The following is a 26,536-nucleotide window of genomic DNA, read 5'->3' on the forward strand; positions in this document are numbered from 1 at the left end:
AGATATACCACTGAAGCAAACTGTGTCACATGAACAGATATACCTGGTCTGTGTGTCCGTGCAGTACGATTCTTTCTTCCTGAGTTGCCAAATCCCAGATTCGTACTGTCATGTCGTAAGACCCTGATGCCAAGACATCCTTTGCAAGTGGATGAAATTTGATAAAGTAGATCTTCTCAGAGTGTCCAGCAAGAATTGTGTCAGGTTCATTTGTTGGTTCAGCAAGGCCCATTTCTGGGATCAGCCACAGACGAATTGTCCCATCATCACATGCTACAGCATAACAAAGAACTCTCACAGTTCCATGAAATAGAGCTGAAGCCTTGAAATGTTCAATGTAAAGGTAAAAGTAGTAGCAAAACAGCCCACTATGACTCTTGGCCTTCAGGTAGTGGAATAGGTCTAGTCTTTCTTAACTTTGGTATTACATGGAGACAAGTGGTGACACCCCAACTGCTTTACTCACACACAAAGAGCCACCCATACCCATCAGACAAGAGGCTGGAAGAAGCACAACTGGCCTGTGTGAGATGGAAGTGAGAAGGAACAAATTTCTGCCCTCACTGGAAAGTGAATCATGATTCTCTGGTTGTTTGGCCCATAACCTAGTTACCATGATGGAGAGCTAGTAAATAGGTCACAAATGAATATAAAACATAAAACATATGAAATTTGAACATAGAGAGAACATTTACTTCTCAGTGTATGCTCCACCACCATTGATACACCTGCCCCATCATTTTAACATTGCATCAAAACTCACAGCACAGAAGGCTCTTGACTGTTGTATCAGCCACATCTGCACCTCCATTTCAACCTCTTTGTCAACAGAAAAGTATTTGATACCAAGGTGGTTTTTTGCAGACCAAACAAACTGAAGTCACTAGGGGCCAAGTCTGGGCTGTAAGGCAAGGCGGATATTCAGGAAGTTCCCACTGTAGTTTCTGAATTCTCTCCTGGGTTGCTCGGGCTGTATGGGGTCTGGCATTGTCAATATGAAGCCGTACCCCTCCTGCCACTTGGCCTGGACATTTTCTGTGAATTGCATCCCAAAGCTTCAACAGAACTTCACCATACATTGCAGAATTCACATTTTCACCACGCTTCTGAAAATGGCCAACAGTACCCCCTGAGAATTCCAGAACATGGTAAGCACAATGAAGAAAGCAGTCTTCTGGGATTTGGCACCGTGTATATGTGGTGTTAACCGACGTTTCGGAGGAACGTATCGCCCCCATCTTCAGGGTAGAAGAAAAAGTATAAGAAATCTGCAACCGACAACACCGTGAGAAACGGTAAAGCAGACGTTTCTCACGGTGTTGTCGCTTGCAGATTTCTTATACTTTTTCTTCTACCCTGAAGATGGGGGCGATACGTTCCTCCGAAACGTCGGTTAACACCACATATACACGGTGCCAAATCCCAGAAGACTGCTTTCTTCATTGTGCTTACCATGTTCTGGAATTCTCAGGGGGTACTGTTGGCCATTTTCAGAAGCGTGNCACAACCTTTCCAGCCGATGGTGTACTCATAACCTTAAACTTCTTGGGTGAAAGTGAACTGGGATGTTTCAATTGCAGTGAAACATGCTTTGATTTGGGACGGTAGTAATGGACCCATGATTCGTCCCCAGTAACAATCCTGTTTAGCACATCTCCTTCCTATGCACACCATAAGAGACGTTGCAAAGGCAGACCCATTTGGTTCATTTTTTCTTGACCCTTCAGTTCTCTGGGCACCTACCATGCACACACTTTCTGAAACTTCAAACAATGATGTCTTATGCTGTATGCTAAACCATGGGAACACCCCAGCGCAGTTGCTACACTGTCTATCATTATCCTCCTGTCAAATCAAATCAGCTCTTCCACCCGCTGCAGTTGCTTTTGTTGCAATCTCAACAGGGTGACCTGGTCGGATATCATCTGCAACTTTTGAATGTCCTTGTGAGAATTTCTCAACCCAGTTGTCAACCACTTTATGCAAAAAACACTTCCTACCATAAAGAGGGAACATTTCTTTATTAATAGCCTTTGCATTTGAGACCTTTTGACCACAAAAAATGCACAACAGAATGCTTCTCTTTGGTAGTACAATCCTCTAGCACAGTTGCCATTCTGACTATTAAAACCAGCCTCTGAACATGCACATGAGCATCTGCTACCTAAACTGTCATGAAGCTGAACTGTGCTGCCACCTGGTGATACACACAAAAAACCTGTTTATGACAACTGTTTTACTTCCATTTACCTATTTACTGACCCTCCTTCGTATACTATATTACCTAGCTCACAACAGTTTAATGCAAATGACTAAGTTTTTCTGAAGCACCTCAAATGAAACAATAACATAAAAAATTATATCATGAAGAAACTAAGAGCAGATTACATTCATGGAATTCTTCCTACAATTCAGCTCAGAATATTTTGTCTTTCTGTCTGCTTTCCAAAAACATACTAAACATAAGTTTAATATAAAGTATCATCTTCTGGGCCAACGAATAAGCCAAGCAACAAACCAGCATGAGGCATGTAGAAAGCAGGGTGCACGGTTGCTACCGGCTTCACTTATCCTTCAACCCTGAATATGGAGGACACATTTTCCTACAAACTATCAGCTTCTCAAGAAGGACCCTGCTCTGTACAGTTAGTTATGGAATGAAAATCTTCTTTGGCAATTGGCCATTTCAATATTAAGTCAAAAACCAACAATTTGGGGATGAATGAATTACAAATTTTTAATAACACCTTAATAACATACATACAAACATCAGGTTCGCAATTGAAATAGAAACAAATAGCTCACTACCAATTCTGGACATGGTGGTGACAAGAAACCAGTTATACAGGAAACTCACCTATACTGACCTCTACCTCCACATAAAGTTACACCATCATCCACTGCAAAAACATTTAGTAGTGCACACCATTAACCATGCCGAGATAATATGACAGAATGTCTGATACTTAAATAAGCCATTCAGACAAAATGGGTACAACACCACAGCCTTCAACAGAGCCATGCTGGGGTGGCCACTTTGCCTTTCCAACAGTCTACATCATATAATATCAGCAGGTTACTTGTAAAATTTAATATACAGAGGGTCCACATCCAAGATAAGAAGAGTCCTCATGTGGGAAGACCAGTGAAGGATGGTTCAGGACTACAAGTCTCTGGGGTCTATAGTAACTCCAAGTGAGTGCGGAAATGTGCAGGTGGATCCATTGAAACCAGGTATAAAGAACATGACCGGCAGCTACACATGTATATCGGCTGGATATGTCCATAGTGACAGACCACAGCAATGAATCAGGTCACTAGATCAAGCTCCAAGAGACTGTGGTACTAGCGAAAACACCAGACCACATAGATCAAACTGTCAAAGGAGCAACAGAAATAAAACTAAATGCAAATAATATCAACAGAGATGAAGCACTGAAACTTAGCAAAACAGAGAACCCGACCATCAGATTATTAAGGCACTCCCAACATACAAGGGGGTACCCAAAAGAAACCGAACTTATTTTTTTTTAAACTTATTTATTCAAATTTTAAGCACAAACCTTCAATCCCTTTCAAAGTACTCTCCACTTACACTAATACACTTGTCTAGTCTTTTATTCCATTTTTCAAAACATTGTCTAAATTCATCTTTTGAGATGCTTGACAGCGCCTCCGTCGTTTTTTTCCTTCACCTCAGCAACATCAGCAAAACACTAAAAAAAAGTTTTGATCATTTCGGGACTCTTCTTTCAAAGCACAGCATGCTTCCACGCGACCTTGTTTTTGTTCAGCAGTCAGCAGTCGTGGCACGAATTTCGCAGCCACCCTTTTCATTCCCAAATCTTCTGTCAAAATTCGCTGAACTGAGCTCAAAGTCACTCCCGACAGCTCCACAATTTCTTCAATGGTCCGTCGTCGATCTTCCTTCATGATTTCACGAATTTTTTCAACATTTTCATGTGTTCGGGCCATTGCAAAAATGACGATCACACAAAACAGTTGTCACTATAAACTCTGCCGAAACTAGTTCTTACCTTCTGAAGCAACGGTAGTCGGCTTATCGACTCAGGAATGTTAGCTCTATGCGCTCATAGCGGCAAAATGCGGTACTACAAAAGCTCTGCCCACAAAAAAAAATTATTTCGGTTTCTTTTTGGTACCCCATTGTATATAGACCAGGCAAAACCTGACAGGACAAACACAGGGAAGAGCATGCTACAAATAACAACTAAATAATCAACATCAGGTTAAGAAACTTGGTGATAGGTTACAGTCAGAAGGGCGACTGCACTATTTGTCTCTGCCCTTCTGCTGCATAGCGTGCCAACACAATGAGGCATCAATCTGACAGTCTGACATACAGATCAGTGACATAAGGAGATCTCTGAACTATTGGCTTTAACTCAACACTGAGATGGCTAATTGCCTGAGAAGATTTCTGTACATTTACTGGCCATGAAAGTTTCAAATCTTACAGAGATAGTTAGTTAGTTAGTTAGTTAGATAGACTGTTCTTGTTTGTTTGTTTGTTTGTTTGGTGCTTATTATTTTGTGCTGAACATCAGTACTATGTTGCACAAAATCCACAAAATTTAGTTAGTTACAACTATTTTTGAGTCCACTATTTACCAAGTGGAAATTTCTGTCAGCTTAAATTCTTTCAAATACTCCTGCATAATGTTTCCACCTGGAAATATTAAATGCAGGAAATTATGATATCTCTCTGATTTTTAACTTTCATACTGTAAATAAGCAAGTTTAAAAATGATAGTAATAATTAGATCTGTATTATTCATAGTGTACAATATCAGACAGACTGCATATCAGTCCTCAGAAAACCCATTGCTGTTTTATCACTCTGAGAGTCAGGAAATATTAGAAATCAGAGGAATCTTCAATCTGTGTTCCTCACCGACAGCTAGTCTCTTGCAGTTAAAAGGATCCCATGCAAAGTCCATGATGTTAGTTCCATGAACTAACGTTGGTATGACTCCATCTGGAAGCTTGCCAGTCTTGCTGAGCTCAAACACTGCAATCTTGCCACCTGGTCCACTCAGTGGCACTGCAACTCTTTCACGGTTCGCTAGAATTCAATGATGTCTTAAATGAAATCTAATGACCTGGAAAATCTCCAGTTATCAAAAACTTCAAATATTTACTCTATGGTACTCAATTTTCATTGAAACTTGAATCTTCTCACTAGCACTGAACCTTCTTCTGTTTGAAAAATGTGTTTCACTAGTGGCCAGCAGCACTAACAACAAGTATTAGCAAAGTGACTCTCGGGTTTGAATGCAGCATGGATAGTGGGTATTCTCACATTTTTTAATTATTCAGTGTTTTTAGTTTTGAGTGCTACTTTTCCCATCCATTACCACAGATAACAAAAAGTTTACTGTAAGAGACTATGACAGAAATGGTGTGAATGTAGGGAACATAAATGCATGAAGAGGATTACTAAAGAGATAATTATAACTCAGAACAAAAGATCGCGGGTGTAACACTCTAAAGGGAAGAACACAATATAATAGAGGTTACTATGCTCCTTGGTGAACATTTCTATCATCACTTTAGTTTTGGAACTATAAATGAAACAAGTTTTTTTATTTGCCTTTTTATACAATTTTTCCCATAACCAATTAAAATATTTTCATCTTCAATATTTATCATATTCTATATATTTATGGAAAGGGATAAAACTGTCTTGGAAAATACATATTGAACAAATTATACCTAAATTAAATGCAGCTTGTTATGCGATGAGATCAATTAAGCCTTTTATGTCACAGGAAACACTGAAGATGGTTTACCATGCCTACTTTCATTCTATTATGAACTATGGATTAATATTTTGGGGGAACTCTTCACATAGTGTAATAATTTTTAAAATACAAAAGAATATAATTAGAATCATTACAGGATGTAGAAGTAGAGATTCATGTAGAGAATTATTTAAGAAATTAAAAATTCTACCTCTTCAATCGCAACACATATTATCGCTTCTCTTATTTGTTGTTTACAACAAAGATAAATTCAAATTAAATTCTGATGTCTATAACATGAATACTAGACAAAAATATAACTTCCACCTACCCTCATCAACTTTATCAGTATATCAAAAAGGAGTCTACTTTACTGGCATAAAAGTGTTCAACAATCTGCCACAAAGTATTAAAAACTTGGGCAATGATACTAAAAAGTTTAAATCAGAGTTAAAGAATTATCTACATGCTCATTCCTTCTACTCTTTAGATGAATACTTCAATGTAAATAGAGAATGATGTAAAATTAAGTTATATTAATTTTTAAGCTAAAATTGCCTGTACTTACGTATGTAACCTTTTGACTTGTTCTGTATCCAAAGGTACTAACCTGCTTAGGATTTATAGACTGTAAATAAATTCAATTCAATTCAATTCTGAAACTTGTATAAGAGGGACTTTTAAGGGCCACTTACCATGGAAACCATCACATTCTCCAGATATCTGTCTGCTGACATTCCGGATATTTTCAATGTGTGTTGACTTATGCAAAGATGTTCCCTTGAGATGTCGGAATTTTGACACACGGCCTATGTGCAGGCAAACACAGGGATAATATTATACACACTATATTCAACTCACATAAAAGTTACATTGCTCATGGTACAATAACAAAAAACTACTAGAATATTCTACTAGTCAAGCCATAATATAACTACTTGCATATTTACAGACAGGACTTTTAACCATTCAACAGTGAAATCTGCAACACCAATAATAAATAACTGTATTTACATTTAAGTAAATAGCTAAAGAAACAAATTTAAACAACTATTCACAGAATAATACCGTGTTTTAAGGAGGCAGAAAGAATAATTAAACTGGATTTGAGGTTAAAATATCAAATTACTTGATGTGATTAGCTATCAGAATGTTTACTAGAGAGATATGTTATTGCATATTTAAATTAATATGTACGCTGCTAGAGGGAACAATGTACAAGCAAGGGGCATATTACAGATGTAACAGATCGAGCTAACGAACATAAAAAACAAGCTGCTGCAACAGAACACCTGGAGATAAACATATAGTTTTAAACAAGTGGATGACACCCCTTGTGAGGTGGAACAGATTTTCACAATAATAATGAAAATGTTAATGGATTTTATTTTATTTTATTTCATTTCATTAAACTAAGTGGACTACAGTGTGTGATTTAGCGCATATTAATGCAGTGTAGCTGTTTTAATATAGTAAGATACCTGAAGATGGCCATCTAGGGCTGAAACATACTGTGTTAAAAAAAGTGTAATTGGAAGAAAAGGAACAATTCGTTGCATTATTGACAGACTGTGTTATACATATATGTTTTAATGTGGCTTGCAACAGGATGCTTAAACAGAGAATTACCAAACACAGTTGAAGTCCTCTTCGGTGTTGGAGTTGTGGCTGGTTCAGGCTTCTTGTCTTGTGTTGGTGGAGACTTGCCAGCAGCTGGTTGTTCCTGTGACTGCTGCCGCTGCACAGCAACAGGTGACCTCTTACTTTCTGTATCTTCTTTATCTTCTTTCACAACATCGGGCACACAAGCTTTAGAGCTCTTATATGAGTCCTTCCGCCTTAGAGGAGTTGGCGACAAAGTAGGACTTCTTTTCTCAGCTGCACTTGCTTCCTGAATGGATGCAGATCGGTTCTCATACACGCGACGACGTTCTGCTATGCTGGAACGTTGTACTGATGCACGTTCAAAATCTTCAAGTTTATCATCTGTATCATCAAATTTCAATGTGTCTACTGCAAGCTGTGTGCCTTCTTGTTCGCCTGCTATTGAACTAATTCTCTTCTCATAAAATTTCCTACGTTCAGCAGTACTGGGAGTTTTAGGTTTCCCATGCAATGTTGGTGAGGTTGGTGATAATTCTTCAAAACTTCCACTGTTTGGCTGAACATCTCCTTCTGACACATTTTCACTCTGTAGTCCTATTCTGCTTTTGGTCTCATCTTGATATGGACCTACATTATCTTTGCAGGCAGACAGTGGAATATCTTCACATACTTCCTTCAATTCTTCATCCCTATACTCACCTCCTTTACTCTGCAAATCATTTTCAATGTAACTAAGGTTCTGGTTGGTCCCACTATTTTCATTGTCAACTGTGTGAAAACTGTTTCCATGTCTGTTAAGGGCCCCATTCATGGCTTCATGACCTGGTGCCACTGGGACCGAGAAGACTTTGTCAAATGAGAATTCTGTTGTTCCCTTAATGTCACCGTCTCCACTCCCAGAAGAACTGAAGTTCAGCTTAGGAGGTGTGAAAGGTTTTGGTCCAAGCCTAGGCTGCTAGAACAAACCAAAAACTTGCTGACAAAAGGAATTAATAGTATGTACAACAAGCACAACTAAAACAAGGAAAATTCTGAGTCAGTTATCTGCTTCACTTACACAGCAATAATTCTGCATTCTGTCCACTGTGGATGAACTGTAGGTTACTTAATGGTGCTGTATCAACTACACTGCTTATTTGGCACAAATAATATGGGAGAATGAGCATGGTCAGAGAACTTCAAAGGAGTGGGAGAAAGCAATCATGGACAATTTTGCAGTACTATGCTGACATTTATCAGGAGGGTCTTAGGAAGATCAAAAATATGCCAGTCAGGATAGTCGGTGTCTTGACAGAAGTACAAACCAAGCATCTCCCAAATATGGCTCAGGGGTGTGCTGCTTGAGGTAACTTGCTTCGGCATTGTTCAGTGCCACACACATTACATACTGGGTGTTGGCTACTCCTTGTTTTATTTCTATTTACAATCTCAATAGCAGAAATCGAGGTCTACCCAAGAGACTTTAATTAAATCTGCATATTACACTTGAACGTAGTACACAAAGGATTCCAAGTTCAGCCCTTCACCTGAGGACGGAAACAGATTGTTTCTGAAACGTTGTGTTTCCTAGTTTCTAGAATACCAGACGATGGACAAAGTCCAAAAAGCCAGTAATTTTGACTCTACTGTATGTATACATTACGTCTTCTCCAAAGTTCAAAATTTATGAAGTGTACTCAAGATCGATTTTAAAATGAAACACAACACCAACCACTTGCAGCTGTCAGATTCAAATATAATTTTGAGTATTTTAATCTATATGCATTTACACAGAGAAGGGAGGACAAAGGATTCTGACCTGAACTGTAGCATTCTCTGAATATAATCTGCTAGAATGTTTTCTCATATTTAGCATGTTACATAATGATTCAGCAATCACTTGAAGATATATATGTCGTCAAATTCACTCTCCAACCATCCTTCATACAAACATATTTCTCAAGTCAACAATGTGCAAGCCTACATTTCTTTGCATTCCAAGATTTCCACTGGGTGGGTGGAAATATCTGTAATTCTCTATAGTGCTCTGGTTTAAAAGTATGTGGGGCTCCAGCTAATGACACTAAATGATGAACATAAAATTAGTATCACTTTTCACAAAAATGACCAAGCTTCATTATCTACAAAGATACAAATGTGGCACTGCAAACAGAAAGACTTACAAATCAATTACAACTTAGTGAAGCTCTGTGTTCTCCATCATCCATCAATTGCAGTCACTGAAAACCTACGGAGGTTCTTAAACCTACTAGACACATTTTCTTACCATTTTAAGTTGGTAATATATATGTACAGCCTGAAAGAAAAAGTTAATGATAAAAGTCAAAGAGAAGGTAAATAAAGAAGGGAAAGACACATTAGGAATGAAGGAACCCACATTCATTATCACAGAGCATACAAGAGAATTAATCACAAATTCAGCAATTCAGCATGCTCCCCGCATTATTAAACCATGGATTACACTGTGTAGGAATCTTGAAGGATGAAGAGTTCTATTTCTGGGATATAACACTGTGTATTCCTTCAAAAGCCAACTGGCATTTTGTAGAAACAAGTCACCTCCATCTTCAGGGTCAAAGAATATGCCAAGCAAGAAAACAGTATGAAAGCACATGGCAAGCAGAGATCTGATCAGACTCTGTCTCTCTCTCTCACATGACTACATGGTGTCACATACCAGAAGCCAGTCCTCATCTCCTTATCTTTGTTTCGGATTTCTCAGTTGGGTGCATACTCACATTTGTATGCACACAACTGAGAAAATGTAATCAGTCCACTTACTCTTTAGGCCAGATTCCTGCTTCAGAAGCTAAGAGTCACTCCATAGTTAAGGAATTCTCAACTGTTTACAGAACCTACTGCAACATTACCATGTTCACAAGAGTGCCCTGGACTCTATCATGAGCCAGATAAATGCAGTTCACATCTTCTCACCCTGTTTCTTTAAGATAAGTATTATCCTCCTTCTATGTCTTAATCTCCCATGAGGTAACTTCCTTTCAGGCTTTCTGCCTAATATTCTGTATGCATTGCACATCTTTCCCATGCATGCTACATGCCCCACCCAAAATATGTGTCGTCAAATTTGTCAAGTATAACCATCAAGACTAAGTAAAAACCACACATAAGACACTGGAAAATTCTACCAAGTTCAACTACTACAAGTGTATATGAGACAAACTCCGTCTTAAGTGCAACAATTTAATTGTAGTTCTTTCTTCTTCCCTTCCTCCACACTACATGTTTCAGCCCTAAATGGCCATCATCAGGTGTGTATTCTTACATAGCTGCTACACTGCCCGTAGTTTAAAATTTAAAATCACCAGTCTTTCCAATTGTATGTATGTATAAAATCTTTGTTAACCTACACGCGTCAATTTGATTTCTAAAATTGGCACTTTTTTAAAACTTCAATTCAAATTAAAATGTCTATAAATTTTCTGTTCTCTTTCTTTTTCCAAATTTTTAAAATTAAAATTTTAATCTGAATTGAAGTTTTAAAAAAGTGCCAATTTTAGAAATCAAATTGACGCGTGTAGGTTAACAAAGATTTTATACATACATACAATTGGAAAGACTGGTGATTTTAAATTTTAAACTACGGGCAGTGTAGCAGCTATGTAAGAATACACACCTGATGATGGCCATTTAGGGCTGAAACATGTAGTGTGGAGGAAGAGAAGAAGAAAGAACTACAATTAAATTGTTGCACTTAAGACGGAGTTTGTCTCATATATATTGTGTGAGTGTAACAGGATGCTTAAATATAATATTGTACTACAAGTGTTTTGTGAATTATACCATATTGTAAAATTCACTGAAAAGAGATACAACTTACATCTTCAGTTTTATGTATATTATTCAAAAGCACTGGAGTCTAGGGCAATGACTAGCTTTTCTACCAAAATGCAACTTTTACAACATGCAATACTGTACTTTACATATATATATATGAGAGACAATATTCCATTACTTAATGTGCAAACATTAATCAATATCAGAATATTTCAAACAATAATGATCATTATGAAATTTGAGGTACTCAAAGTAGTGACTACTATCTTTTGGGATGTAACACCATGTACTTCAGTAGATATTTACTGCCACTTTAGAGTAACATGTTATCTCCATCTTCTTGATAGCTTACTCTTCTACCCTGAAATGTAGGCAACATATTCCTCAAAAATGCAAGAAAATATGTACTAGACTGCACAGCAACACATCCCAGAAGGCAGTAATCCTAATACTGATCATTAATTACTGTGAAACATTTTACATGCACACTCCACATTCACACTTTCCCAGTTGGCAACTTCATCCACAGTTCAATGTCTGAGAACATCAGTGGACAACTGTTTGTCACTTCTATCTTTCATTACTACACTCTGGAATTTTTAGAAAAAAAAAATATTCCTATGTGAGACAAGTAGTTCTGTATTACTCGTATGTCTTGATTTATCTAAAATTACATCACAAATGCAAAGCTCCTTACTACTTTATTGTGTCTAAATAATATAATTTCTCCATCATACATGAAAAAAGTAACAAATAAACATTATATGTATGTTCCCTGGCTACTCAATAACCCAACCCAACCTAACAACTATCTGTCATCTGATTTTTGAGATGACAAGCGCAAGAAAACTAGCAACATTTCCAGAAGATAGAATTTTGTATGGCAATAACACTATCAGCCAAAGGAAAGTTTACATATTCAGAGGTGGGCAGAGAAGTGGTAATATAATACATAGTTCTGAGTGGCCATAATCTGTAATGTCTTGAAGTTATGAAGCAGATTTAGCAGCATATCTAGGGCAAATGAAGGAATAGCACTGATGAAACTGCATCTGAATTGACTGTCATGTAACACATGAATGGACTGCAGTCCAACTGATGGAATCAAGAAATATAACAAAATGAACAGAAATGCAGGGTGAACAGGCCTACATAAAAACATAACATGTCTGACTACCATCACATTGGGGGCACACGGTAGCATAGTTGGTTGAGGCACTATGCTACAAGCCGGAAGGTCATAGGATCCCGATGAGGTCATTGGATTTTTTCAATTTACCTAATCCTTCCAGCCGCACTATGGCCCTGGGGTCAACCCAGCCTCTAACAGAAATGAGTACCAGGAATATTCTTGGTATGTTCTTGGGGGTAAAGGGTGGCCAGCACATAAGGCTGACAACCTTACTGCCATCTGTGAGCCAACTGTCTAGAAAATATGGGAACCTCAATATCTCACAACCTTATGGGCCTCCACGGCCTGTTACAGGGATACCTTTACCTTACTTACATACCATCACATTATCCTGTCAAATCTCACAATAAAACTGAACATAACTTTTTACTTATTTTCATACAAACAAAGCAGTGCAAATACTTGTAGCACAAGTATCTCTAAAACTGTTTCATGTCTATTCTACAAATTACACTACTAAGAACTGGTTTGAAAGTAATGCTAACCTTATAGCCACCTGTAATAGCAGTGGCAGGGTTCACTGAAGTCACAGGAGGAATAACAGAGGTAGGCTGAGAAGTACTAATTGTAGAAGTTGTAGTACGTGGCTTGGGTTTTGGTGGTGCCACAACCACATCTTCTGTCTCTGATAGGGAACCACCACGCAATGCCCGAGGTAATGGCTTGGGTGGTATTATCTGGTGATTCTCACTACTTCCATTTTGCTGGTGACTCTTTGTTGAGTCACTATTATGATGAAGACCATTCTCACTGCTGCTTCGCTCATCATCCTTTCCTATCTTATGGTCTCTAACCATGTGCCCTTCTTCTTTAAGTTTCACTGCAGTTTGGATTTTATTTGATGTCTTCTGCTGGGATACACTCGTACTTGTATATGGATTATGTTGAAGATGCTTTCGCATCTCAGAAAGTGATCCTCTGTGGACCTAAAGGCGTGAAATTAAGTGAATTCGTGTATCACACCCACAGAACATCAATTCTTTGGTGACACACCTGATATCTCACCAAATTAAGATGACTTGTTTGACATGGCCTATGCATAAAAACGCAGAATTCAGGAATATTTAAAATATTAATCAGCATTTGTATGTTAAGCCAATAATTTTTACCTCATTCAAACAAGTCACCAAATTCTGCATGTCAGAAGGCTTTGGTCTTAACCCACACACAAAAAGCACTACCTAGTTCAGCAAACTGTGCTGAAGCAGTTGATACATGCCAAAAGAAATTAAAGCCAATAATTTGAAAACATTCTACAGCAAGCATGTTGGACATTACACACTGCATAAAGCATTTTTAAATTACATAATACATTGAGAGTTGTGCAACTTTGGCTTTCAGAGCTTAGGCACATCATATGCTGAAGCTTTTCCAGTGATGCAGCATGCATTACAACTGCCACCTTACAGCGAAGATGGCAACTGCAATGAATGGCAGAACAATGGATGAGTTTCATTAAACTCTTTGGCTAAACCCCAAAAGCCAGAGTTACATGTTATACACAACCCAAGAAAACCTAAGGACAAGAATTTTGGGAGTTGTTTCTATTCCTGTCTCCAAATTCTTGTCATTAAACTGACAAAGATTTCTTGTTATAATTTTTGACACTGTGGGTAATGGTCGGGATCCAGCCCAGAACCCTCAAGACTACTGTACTTTAAACTGGTACTTTTTAAAGATGACTAACTACTAGATAATCCAAAGGGTTACAAGTTGAAACCTATTACACTGATTTCAAAAACAGAATGAAAAAAACTTGTTAGTACAATGACAACCAGTCACTGGAAGATACACAGATTCAACCCCAAAACACTGTATCTATTGAATGTACCAGTACTTCATACACTAGGCAATGCCATGTACACCACCTGTATTATCAAGAATCTACCTTTACATAAGAGCATTCCTCGAGGTTTATGGCACTCATGCAAAAATTGAAATAATGAAACATGAATTAGTGGTCTCAAATTTCACCAAATTCTTTTGCAAGAATTGATGGGATACATGGAAAGTTACATTTAAGACCTTCTGGAAATTAGTTTGGATCAATATGACTGAAAGTAAAACAGCTCAGCAATATCTGATGCTAATCTTATGTATCAAATTCTATCATCATCTCTCAAATGGTTTATAAAATATACAGAAAGCTCTGTTTATAACCTCAGTAAAGTAAAGGCATCCCTGTAACAGGCTGTGGAGGCCCATAGGGATGTCAGATGTTGAGGTTCCCACATTTTCTAGACAATCGGCTCATAGACGGCTGCAAGGTTGTCAGCCCTACACGCCGGCCACCCTTTACCCCAAGAATATTCCAAGAATATTCCTGGTACTCATTTCTGTTAGAGGCTGAGTCGACCCCAGGGCCATAGTGCGGCTGGAAGGATTAGGTCGATTGAAAGAAATCCAATAACCTCATCGGGACTTGAACCCATGACCTTCTGGCTTGTAGCATAGTGCCTCAACCAACTAAGCTACTACTGTAAACTAAAATTTATTACAGAAAAATATTGCTAAAAAATTGAAACTGCTTGGCAAGCATAAGTGAAAGTGTCCCGTACTGACTTTTAAAAAATCTGTTCAGCAGTTTAAGCACCAATTTTTGAGAGACAGACAGACATGACCTCCACATAAAGCATTTTTTTATATTGTAAAGAACGCCTAGTAATCTAGATGGATGGCACCCAGCATAACTAAGTGACTCCACAGAGCTGAGCCCTTCTTGAGAAGCCACCAGCTTTGCTGTTACTCAGCAACTCCCAAACATTTTATGGAACCCTAAGAGTCATGATCATGTTCACAAGAGTTATGTCTGGCCCCTATCCTAAGCCAGATCAATCCAGTCCATACCACCCCATTCTATCTAAGATCCAGTTTAATATTATCCACCTACATACATCTAGATCTTCCTAGTGGTCTCCTTCCTTCTGGCTTTCCCACGTATCCTATAGTCATTCCTCATGCCCTGCCCATCTCACCCTCCTTGACTTTATCATTCTAATTATACTTGGAGAAGAGTACAAGTCATGAAGCTCCTCATTATGCATTTTCCTCCAACCACCTGTCCCTTCATCCCTCTTCAGTCCAAATATTCTGCTCAGCACCCTGTTCTCAAACATCCTCAGACTATGAAGAAAGTTGTCTTCTGGGTTTAGGCACCGTGTATTCTTCGTTTTGGCCGACGTTTCGGAGGAACGTAGCGCNTAGTAGTTGATCTGTTACATCAGAACCCACACTGATGATCCCTAATAATTTCGTCTACATACAGACTTAACCTTGAGAATAGGATACTGGATAAAATTTTGTATGATGTTGATTACTGTGATATCTCATGATAATTACTACAGTCAGTTTTATTGCCCTTCTTGTAAATTGGTATAAAAATGGAATCCTTCCACTGATCAGGCAATTCTTCCTTTTCCAAATAGAAGTAATGAGTTTATGGATCTTAGACCATAATGTTTCACCTGTTGCTTGAGTGTTGTTGGAATTTGATCACTACCTTCCAATATATTTTTTTTTAACTTTACAACAGAAATTTTAACCTCAAAAGGACTAGGATCAGGTACTAACAGCTTAGTTGTATGTACTTCTATCTGCCTAACATAACTGGCCCCATACACTTTCAATAACTGAGAGAAGTAGTTCTTCCACATATTCAAAATGTTGTGGGAATCAGCAAGAAGATCACCATTCTGATCCTTCACAAAGTTACTTCTAGGTTGGTAACTACACTTCTTCAATTCACAATAAACTAGACTCTTTTTGGTTGAAATTTTAATATTCTCTGATAGTTTCCCAGTCTCTATTAATAACCACCTCAGCGTCTAAGTTCTCCAAAGCTGTGAACCTACCTGAGGTTTCAACATGATACTGCTCTTCGCCCTCTATCTCATTTTATTTTCCTTGAGACTGAACCTCTCCATATGAAATCTGTGTTTTGTTTCCTCACTGCTAGTCTCTCCCTAACATGTGCCTCCACCAGACGGTGGTTAGTATCAAATTCTGTTCCCCTGAATGATCGGACATCAAGTACACTTGACTGCTGTCTACTATCTATCAAAATAAGGTCAAGTTTATTGTGAGTCTTTCCATCAAGATATGTCCAAATAAGAGATTAGATTAGACATGGTGGTGATTTGGGCATGGCAGCAGCTCCATGTGTCAGCAGCCTAAGTAGTAATGACTTGAATTATCTTTCCCAGACTGAGACTCGGGCATGTTTCTCATAGGAGTAGGGTATCAGGGCTTCTTATTTATGTATTTTTGGTTCATGTAATCATTTTTGAGTAGCTCAGACTACTCACTCATTCATGGACTTGAGGACTTCTGTTATTGCAATATTGACAAATGTTGCAAAAATGGAGAAGGCTATTCATGCAGACAGACATTGGAGTTCTCATGTACTGGCACTGTAATTTCAGATAAGGAATGGTACAGCACACACAACTGCGCAACACATGGGATATAGCACTGTGTATGCCACTGGATCCCTGAAATTCTCACATGGTCATGAGCAGCAGTACATGGCACTACTGCTCAAGCATCTGGAATACTATCAGACAGATGAGATGCATTACTGTGATGGACTGTGAAGCAGCTGTAAAGTGAACAGCTACTTATGTGGCAGCACCTACCCCTCATGAATGACAAAGCTAAGGGACAGGACTGAGTCCTCAACTTCTGATTGGCTTCAGTGAACTACTTCTGTGCATCAAAAAAAGCAAGACCTTCCACCACTCCAAGATGGATGATCCTTGGCACAGATGATGCAGTGAGGTGTGCTGGAACATGGTGCTTCACCATGCCATCTCCTCTCAGGTACCACAGACAGACAGTGTGACCAAATCTCTGCATTGCACTAGGTTAGGTCTTGATAGATAAGCTGATATACCTTCATGTCCAACACATGAATGTGTCTGGTAAGGTGGAAACTCTGAGTGTCACAAGGCTAATTCAAACTGTCATCTTCTTCCCAATTAGCCTGTCTACTTTTGAGATGGACTATTCAGCCAATGCAGACTGGATCTCCTAATCTGTCATGCCATCCAGAGAGTCAGTGCTTATGACTCCCATAAAGGAGTTTGGAGATGAATGTCTCTCTATGTGGATTGGGTAGGAATGGAAGGGATTCACTTGAAGTAGAGCCTAACTTTGTTTTCATTGAAGATCTCAACCAGGAGTGTCCACACTTTATCCATGAAGCACTGCTCACCTTACCAGCAATAGAATCAAGGGCCTTCTGCATGCCCATACAAAGATAGGATCTTGTCCATATCTGTCAGTCTGACTGTTACCAAACATCACCTCCATGACAATGCGTGCCCAAGTACAAATACAGCCGCTCACACTCAAGCACTGCTGGAGCATTTCAACTGGGAGTTGTCTGACCACCCTCTTTACAGCCCTGATCTCACTCCAAGCAACTACCACCTGTTTACCTGCCTCAAGAACTGATTAGGATCACAGCACTTCAACAATAATGAAAAGGTGATTGAAGGTGTCAAAACATGGCTGAGCTCACAGGCAGCAGACTTCTTTGACACAGGCATACAAAAACTTATTACCCAGTACAACAAGTACCTCAGTTCTGGTGGTAACTATGTTGAGAAGTAGCATAAGTATGTACATATATTTTGTACATAATAATTATTCTTCTCATTAACTGTTCTGTTAACAGCTCATTAGATGTTAGTTTCCGAAAGCCCACGTTTACAACCCTAGAACACAGGTTAGATGTGTACCAGGGTCATTCTAAATTTTAAAACTCTCCACCAACAATCAGACTAAAAATCAGTCTACAGTTTTAATTTGTAAAAATCCATTAACAATTAACAGTTGAAATCCTTATACATAATTATTACACTAAAACTTCAATTAAAAAGTTAATATTAAACCAAAATAATTAAAAATAACCAGTTAAGGCACACCAAAAACAATCAGAAAACCCCATTAATATAAAATAACCTGAAATTATAATGTAACTAAGGCCAAGGGTATAACCTGACTCTCTCACAATAAAACAAAAATGCTTATATAAATGGTTAACCGTGCCAAGTGATCACTCAACCTGTAACCAGACGATACCACACTGAGGAAACAATGATGTAAAGAGAAAGTGACAAAGTGTCATGGTGATCCAATATCACCAGTTGAGGGTTAAATACCAAAGCATATACAGCAAAACTGGTTCATAGAATAACATGAATTACATTAAATTTACTTACTTACTTACTCATGGAGCTGAGCCCTTCTGGAGGAGCTACCAATTCTGCAGCTACTCAAGAATTTCCCAGCATTTTATTGAACCTGAAGGTTCATTGCCATGTTCACAAGAGCCCTCCACTGGTCCCTATCCTGAGCCAGATCTATCCGGTCCATACCATCCCATCCTATTTCTCTAAGATCCATTCTGATATTGTCCACCCACCTACGCCTTGGTCTTCCCAGTGGTCTCTTTCCTTCTGGCTTTCCCGCCAATATCCTATATGCATTCCTCCTCTTCCCCATTCGTGCTACATGCCCTGCCCACTACTAACAGCTGAAGAAAAATTACGAAAAGGAATGGTTAGTAATCTCTAATTTCCTCACAGACATCTCTCTTTTTCATTCCACATTCAATTATTTGAATGTGGTATGTTCCAATTTTAAACACCTATTATAAACACCAAAAAAAAGTTTTTCACTGAGCTTGTATTAACCATCTGACAAACAGGGTCAACATTAGTGCCATTACTGTTAATTCATAGGAAGAAATTCTCTTTCAATTAAAACATGTACAAAAGAGAAGGTCAAGTATTTTTATAAACATTAAATACTAATTTATGATAGTAGCTTACTCCAAACTAAGTTAGTGCAGTGAACCAGGCAGTGTACATTTTCAATATAGGCTTTCCTTTTGACCTTGAATACATGCACAAAGTGTTACACTACTATAAGTGCATGTTTTCATGACAAAACTTGCCTCTCCTTACATAAGCATGAAAAACTCTCAGACACAAAAGTATAATACTATACACAGAGAAATATGAAAGAAATCACACCTGACTTCTATTTAAAATAACAAACATCAGCTGTTTCTAAAAATCAAGCAAAAAGATGCCTAATTTACTACAATTAGCATATAAATTAATATTTAAAACAAATGTAAGCAACTGTCTACCATCCAGTACTCAATCAGTACAATCCTCTAATTAATCAACTACCACACCCAACAATATAATGAGACTACAGAATTAACTACAATCTGTCTACCAATACTGATGAGACAGAAAGAATTCTTAAAAAAGGTAGTAACAGTGTTTTCAAATTAATCTATGTGTATAGATATGTATGTGTATTGCAATTATGTCACATTATGCGCTCCTTGTAGATCATTTTTAGTATATAAGTGCCAATCCTATAAAAATGGAGTACCATTCACTTTATTCTGACACATGTGAACTGTTTCCCCTGGGGGGGGGAAAGAATCGTACAATTCACCTACATAATACTGCATTTGTGCATCCTGCTGCATTAGTTGATGGCCTCACTGTTTGTAACACCACTATTACAAGGAACAACTAAGTCACTGTTTAACCAGTATATGTGAATATTAATTGAAGAGTGTGTGTGTGTGTGTGTGTGTGTGTGTGTGTGTGTGCACGTGTGCAGTATAACCCATATAAAATCTCATAACCCAAAAATTCATCACCAAAAATAGCACAAAACTAGTGCACATGTCCTTAAGTCAATTTCATCCACCTTCCACCCTTAGTTCCCTAAGCTCTATCTTAACATTATCCTTCCATTTCCTTCTCAGTCTTCCAAATGGCCACTCTCCATTTTCCAAACTATTTTCTTATGTAATTTAAAAACTGCTAGATGTAGATGCACATCCACAGTACTTCACAGTAAGAAAGGTGGCAGCCATAAGCAACATTTCTGAGCCTTTTTTAGTTAATGTACCCCTCAGTCTCAGAGTGAAACTTCATAAACCTCTTTTCAGTTGCAACTTCATTTTATCTCAAACTACATGGGCACTCCATGAGTTGGTGTGGATGTACATGTGCAAGATGGATGGATGACTGCCTGTGTGCACTATGCCGTTGCTAACACTGTTCACGTTCCACAGACACAGACCCACTTCAAGCCACCCATGTACTGTGCATTTGTGACTGTAACCAAGGAGTCTTCTTTCATCGGTGGTGCCCTGTTTATCACTAAGTAAATGTGACGCTGGCACAAAGGAAGGCGGGACTAACAATTCACAGTGAAATAACATTGCAAATGGATGAATACGTGTAGTTTCAAAGACACTGTAAAGTGATACTTACCTAGAGCATTTGCGGTTTTTAAATTTTGCACTACATGTATTCAACAGTGCAATAAGATAATAACTGAATATTTAACAATGCCAATGACATCCACCCTACACTCCCCTTCCATAATGCCGATTTTAAGAAAGGTTTAAGATTGAACAATGCGCACAGGTGCAAAAATGGAGAACAATGACTGATCTCCTTTCATTACAGAGTATTAGTTAATAATAAAACTACTTGGAATTTTGAGCCCCCACAAGTGCTTTGTACACTGCCATATGTAACAATAATTTTAACAAAAGAAATATTCAGAAATACACTCAGAACCTTTTTGTTGTTATCTTCACATTTACTGTCCCATTACTAGTGTTCTGGACATGAAGACTTTCACTGTAATTTGGTCATAAAATATAATTTTCTAATACCGATTCTTAGATGCCATCAGAATGCAAGATGAGCCCTAATTTCATAAATTTTAAAATGTGTAGAAAGTGTATATTAGAATTCAGGAAATAATGTACTGAACACACATATTATGGCCAAAGCACTTCCGAGATCAACTTGTAATAAATCTTATATCACTGCTCATTAAGATGGAATCAGATATTTATAATTTTATTATATTATTTTTGCCAAACTACATCCATGTACAGCATCAACAAGCACACACAAACTCACAACGAAAATAAAAAAGAACAGAAGAGAAATGCAAAGAAAATGAAATGAAAACAGACAGGCTATGAAGGAGAATAAACAGTACCCAGCATCAAACAAGCATGCACTATGAACTACAACAATAAACAAGAAACATAAAATTGCACACCAATCCATAAAAGGTAACTTGAATTTGAACACATATTTTATCACATAGCGTTTTTTCAAACATGGTTTTAATACCTGACACTTCAGCTAGAATTGTGTGCATTAGTACAATAAGGCTGCACTACATGTGAATCTAAACAGCATTTTCTCAAGTCCTAGCTAGTTCTCAATATCAGAGACATGTGTAAATTTTACAATACTCAAAGCAAAAAATAAATAAATAAACAAATAAAAAATAAAATAAATTACCAGTAAGGCAATGATATATTCTCAGGCGCACAATGCCAAATTTTAGTCTATTACAATAAACTAGGAATGTCATCTAGTACAGAATTCGGCATCAGTATTGGGGATGTCTGTATATATATAGGCTGAATCACTGTCCATTTTGGAACTTTTTAATTGCACAATTATCTAATTAAATTCAGTCTTAAACACTATATGTTGCCTTTATCTGTACTAAAAATTGCTGTATGCAGATATGATGTAAAATGGGGACTTACAATAATTAAAATTCTTTAAACTCTTGTTTAGATAATTGAATTAAGTCCTTGCATATTGCATTTATTTGCAGGACAAAAATGACATGGTTATTCATACATTTCCTTCTTCCTAGTAACTCAATGAAATGTTTCCCCATGTTGTCAGCAATGAATAAAGTTCTGGTTTGTTAGTATCTTCTGAATAAATTAAAGTGATTTTATACAACTAAGAAATTACATGATATACTGATATGATGAATCCACATCAACAGTGAATAATTTTCCCTTTTATATTGTACTGATTTGTGGATATCAACATACATGTCTGTAATGAACATGCATCATTTTCTTGTTCCAAACATTTTGGCTATGCCACAGCTTAGGCAATCCCTCTGGGTTTTCGAGAAATTGGGCCAGGTACAATTCAACAGCAACTGTTATGAACAAGTCACACTGGAGCAAGTTTTTATCTGTACTTCATTGCCCTTGAAAATCGTCATTTCATTAAAATGCCACTTTTCACTGTCCCTCCTTAACAACAGTTACGACAAACTAGCATACCCCAACTAAAATCCTGTTAGGTCTTTAACTCAGACACAGCAATTGGACAGGCTCAGAGCAAAGAATTACTTCTTAGTGACAATTTTATGGATACTCAACCTGAACATGTCTATGTCTGTGACAAGATGAATGAATTGCTATAATAATTATGTATGTCAAGAATCTACCATTACACTCATGACCAAGAGACAAAATGTAAACACAAAGTTTTCAAAAATGGATTAGAATCCTGATCCTGGCACAGTCAAAGATAAGAATCCTGGTCAGCCCAGTTCCTACCAAATTCCTGATATCTTAGTGCTTCTTGGGGAAGCACTTTTCAAGTACATTAACAACACAATGTGAACAAATACCAGTAATCAGTGTACAGCAGCAACAATCAAAATTGAATAAAACAATGCATTAAAAGGGACGGGGGGGGCACGCAGTAGTGTAGTTGGTTGAGGCATTATGTTACAAGCTGGAAGGTTGCGGGTTTGATTCCTGATGAGGCTACTGGATTTTTCAATTGACCTAATCCTTCCAGACACATTATGGTCCTGGGGTCAACTCAGCCACTAACAGAAATGAGTACCAGGAATCTTCCTGGGGGTTATGGGCGGCCAGTGCATAAGGCTGACAACCTCACCACCATCTGTGAGCCAACTGTCTAGAAAATGTGGAAGCCTCCATGTTTCAGAATCCTATGGGCCTCCAAAGCCTGTTACAGGGATAGCTTTACCATTTTTATTAAAATGGAAGAACAATAAACACAAACATCAGCTAGCATCAATGGTATTAAATTGTACTATCAGAATTTATCTATGTCTTTGCTATGATATACACCTCACATTTGGTTACACAAACTTTGAATTGTACATGTACGTAGCAATGTAAACATTATTTTCACACACATTAATATCCCATATGTCACTCATCTGGCATATCCATAAAAACAAATGCAACAGCATGTTACAGACAAAATTAAGGCTAAAATTTCTCACTGAATAACCATTAAATTTGAAAAAGAATTGTAATTTTGTTTATAATTTAAGAAAGAAATGTTGCAAAGTTAGAAGAAAACCTGCATGAAATAAAAAAACATTGCTTTTACATCTTACATTCACTACAAATAACTAATCAGCTTTTTAAATCAGTTGGGTGCACATTTCTAGCACTGAATCTTTTCTGGCAACAAAATGTCTTCAATTTCCAGATTCTAGATACACTTGGTCGTCGACTTAAGACCGGCTGCACTTACAACCACAAAAAAATGAAAAATAAAAGATGATTAAAATGTAAAAGTTTTTAAAAATAAATTATAATGATTATAAAATGGTTAAAAAAGTTAAAAAATACTGTTAATAAACATATGGCTGACATGCAACCAGATCGACTTACAACTTGTCAGTCAGAACGGAAGTCGGTCGTAAGTCAATGACCAAGTGTATATATATTTTCCAACTATGGCAAGAGTCCATTTGGAAACTGTATACTACGTACAACTTACTGTTTTATAAATAAGTTCCCTCAAAATATTAGCTGAAGTTTTAATGGCAAACATATAATATTTTTTGTACTATGCTAGATTCAGGTATCAGTATATTGCATAAAGTCATTACAGATATTTTATAAAGGTGCAAAGATATGTGTGTACCACTAACCTGAATCGGACTTTCTCCTGCAGACCTCTTGGCAGGATCTAAGCTAATACGAGGAACAGGTGCATTGTGCCCCTGCAGCCACTGCACTGCAGACAACTGTGCTTCACAGCCTGTTGTATCAGGGAATAGGTCTGCATGGAAGTCTCGGTACGACTGTTCAAACAACAATATAACAGGATGCTATACAACATATTTAAGTGAACGCTTAATAGTAGACCCTTGCCAATCAACTCAATCCTAATTTAACACTACATTAATTAAACCTGGGCTGGTAATATTCAGGATTTACACAAAACTGGGGCTTCAGAAAAATCAGATGAGATGTGCCTAAAACGTATACTTCAAGGATTAAAATATACAGCCACTGCTATGCAATAGGCGAATAAACAGTGGTGTTATGCAATCTGTTTCTGGAGAATGAATCAGTAAACAAATTCCTGTGGCAACAAACATGCATGCAACAATGGAAAAACCCAATTCTAAGCAACACATCAGTAAACACACAACAACAGGGGTTGTTGGAAACAGTGTTTCATGTTCAGTCTGTGCTAAGCGGTTACAACAAAAAGTTCAGTTGAGAAAAACTGAGTCGAGTTCCAGATCTGGCAGTTGCAGCAGAGAATTGAGTCAGCAGTTGAGGGTGACTGAGAATAATGGCAAGAAAGGAATTATGCTCTAGTGGAGAGTGTAATAAACTGAAGATACTAGTGTGTGTAACAGTGACCTGTAAAGTGTGGGGATAGCAAAGTGGATAATTTTAAGTCCAGTGTGACATACAAGTCACACTGCCACACTGGACTGAAAATTATCCATTTTGTAATTAATAGTGTGTTGGACCAGAATGAGACCAATCAAATTTGTGGGGATAGCATTAGCACTTAATTGCCTGTAGTTCCAAGTTGTGTGTACAAGGTGTCACTATATCCAATCAACCGATTGAAAACCCATCTGTAAGTCATGCACAAACGCCTACACATGACAATATTGTCACAAAGTATGGGTGTGACTATAGACGGGGTATGGATTAGTGAATTGGATTAACTGGTCATCTGTACACACCACTCGGAACTATATGTACTTGCAGCGCTATTGCTAATCTCCGCATTTTACAAATCACTACAGCACCTGCTAAGCCTTTTTGCAGCCTGCTGTGTCTTCAACAGCCATTCCCTACCAATGGCTTCTAATAGTGGAGAGTCTTCAGTTTCATGCTCTCATGTTGTTACTGTCCAGCAAATGTCTTGCAACTGAACTCACTCAGCCAGAGTCATAGTCAGAGTCAGAGTCAGAGTTATTTTATGACTGGCTGTTTACCACCAATCAGTTCGTCTTGGCATCAGGCCCCTTGAGGCCCACGACCAGAGATTTTTTTTTCAACTGAACTCTTGCGGTAATAGTCCTTATGTAACATCCTCTCTGACGAGAAGATGGGTCTGTCTCTTATGAATATAGTCGACCTTTCGTCAAGTGTATATTTCGCACATAGACTATGTTATCGAAAACTCTTCCTTTTGCTTTACACAAAAGTCCTCTGTTGGTACAGGCTTTACAGAGCAGATCATGCCTAACTTACAGATCTTATGCTACAATGAAAACTTTGTCATTTGAACGGTCATAAGCTTGACCACCACCAAGTTTAAGCCTTTTACATTTTCTGTGTCTGGTTTCACCTTGTCCTATACCGCGAACATGTACTCACTCAGCAAGCCTGGAGTCTTTGCTATATAGCCTTGGGGCAGACCCAACAGAAAACATTGCCTCCAGCAGTATTTCTATTGTTGCCATGGGCAGCTGCATAGCGATAGCCCAGATATCATTGATGTGTTTACCAACCGCTATCAAGCAACACACATTCCTTCTCGTGATCATCGCGTAGAAACAATACTACATGGTACAATATGTAAATAATGACGTATACTAACACTATGTCACTAAACATTGTGCTGAACCCTCCAATCTTCACAACCTACCTGTATAAGATTTGTTTAAATAATAGTCCCCTAACTCCATAAGCTCTCTGTGTGGATGTTTTCAAGAGAACAGATTTCCCATTATGTGCAAATAAAACAAACTGCACATTCAGATATTTATATCTGATGACACTAACACTGACAAATAGGCAAAACCACAGTACACCAAATCCTAAATGTATGAAAAGTACTGGAAGAAGAGACATTCAGCAGTTACTCATAGTCCTGTAATATTGAAACTGCACACATTCCAAAACCTCTTGTCAACTTGAGCAACTGACCAGCTAACCAGCTGACTGACATATATTCCTGTGCTGAGACCCCACTCAATGTTGTCTACATAGTAAATGATAACTTTGTTTTCCTGAAGAAGGATTATTATTATTATTATTATTATTATTATT

The 26,536-nt window shown here is 37.8% G+C and overlaps 1 protein-coding gene across 4 annotated transcripts in view; it reads right to left on the reverse strand.

Annotated features, from left to right (window-relative positions):
• Positions 1 to 26,536, reverse strand: part of LOC111862649 (coronin-7) — a 56,012-nt gene that overhangs the window by 20,899 nt on the left and 8,577 nt on the right. The window contains exons 8-13 of one of the 4 annotated variants that reach the window (XM_023848181.2): positions 24,163 to 24,315; positions 12,843 to 13,283; positions 7,395 to 8,322; positions 6,461 to 6,574; positions 4,916 to 5,086; positions 44 to 273 (exon numbers count right to left, since the gene is read on the reverse strand). In XM_023848181.2, the coding sequence (XP_023703949.1) occupies positions 44 to 273; positions 4,916 to 5,086; positions 6,461 to 6,574; positions 7,395 to 8,322; positions 12,843 to 13,283; positions 24,163 to 24,315 (2,037 nt within the window). Of the gene's footprint in view, positions 1 to 43; positions 274 to 4,915; positions 5,087 to 6,460; positions 6,575 to 7,394; positions 8,326 to 12,842; positions 13,284 to 24,162; positions 24,316 to 26,536 lie in introns of all 4 variants that reach the window. The other 3 variants (XM_023848179.2, XM_023848182.2, XM_023848183.2) reach the window with 3 other exon arrangements.

Source organism: Cryptotermes secundus, unplaced genomic scaffold (assembly GCF_002891405.2).
Source record: "Cryptotermes secundus unplaced genomic scaffold, Csec_1.0 scaffold5, whole genome shotgun sequence".
NCBI lineage: Eukaryota > Metazoa > Arthropoda > Insecta > Blattodea > Kalotermitidae > Cryptotermes > Cryptotermes secundus.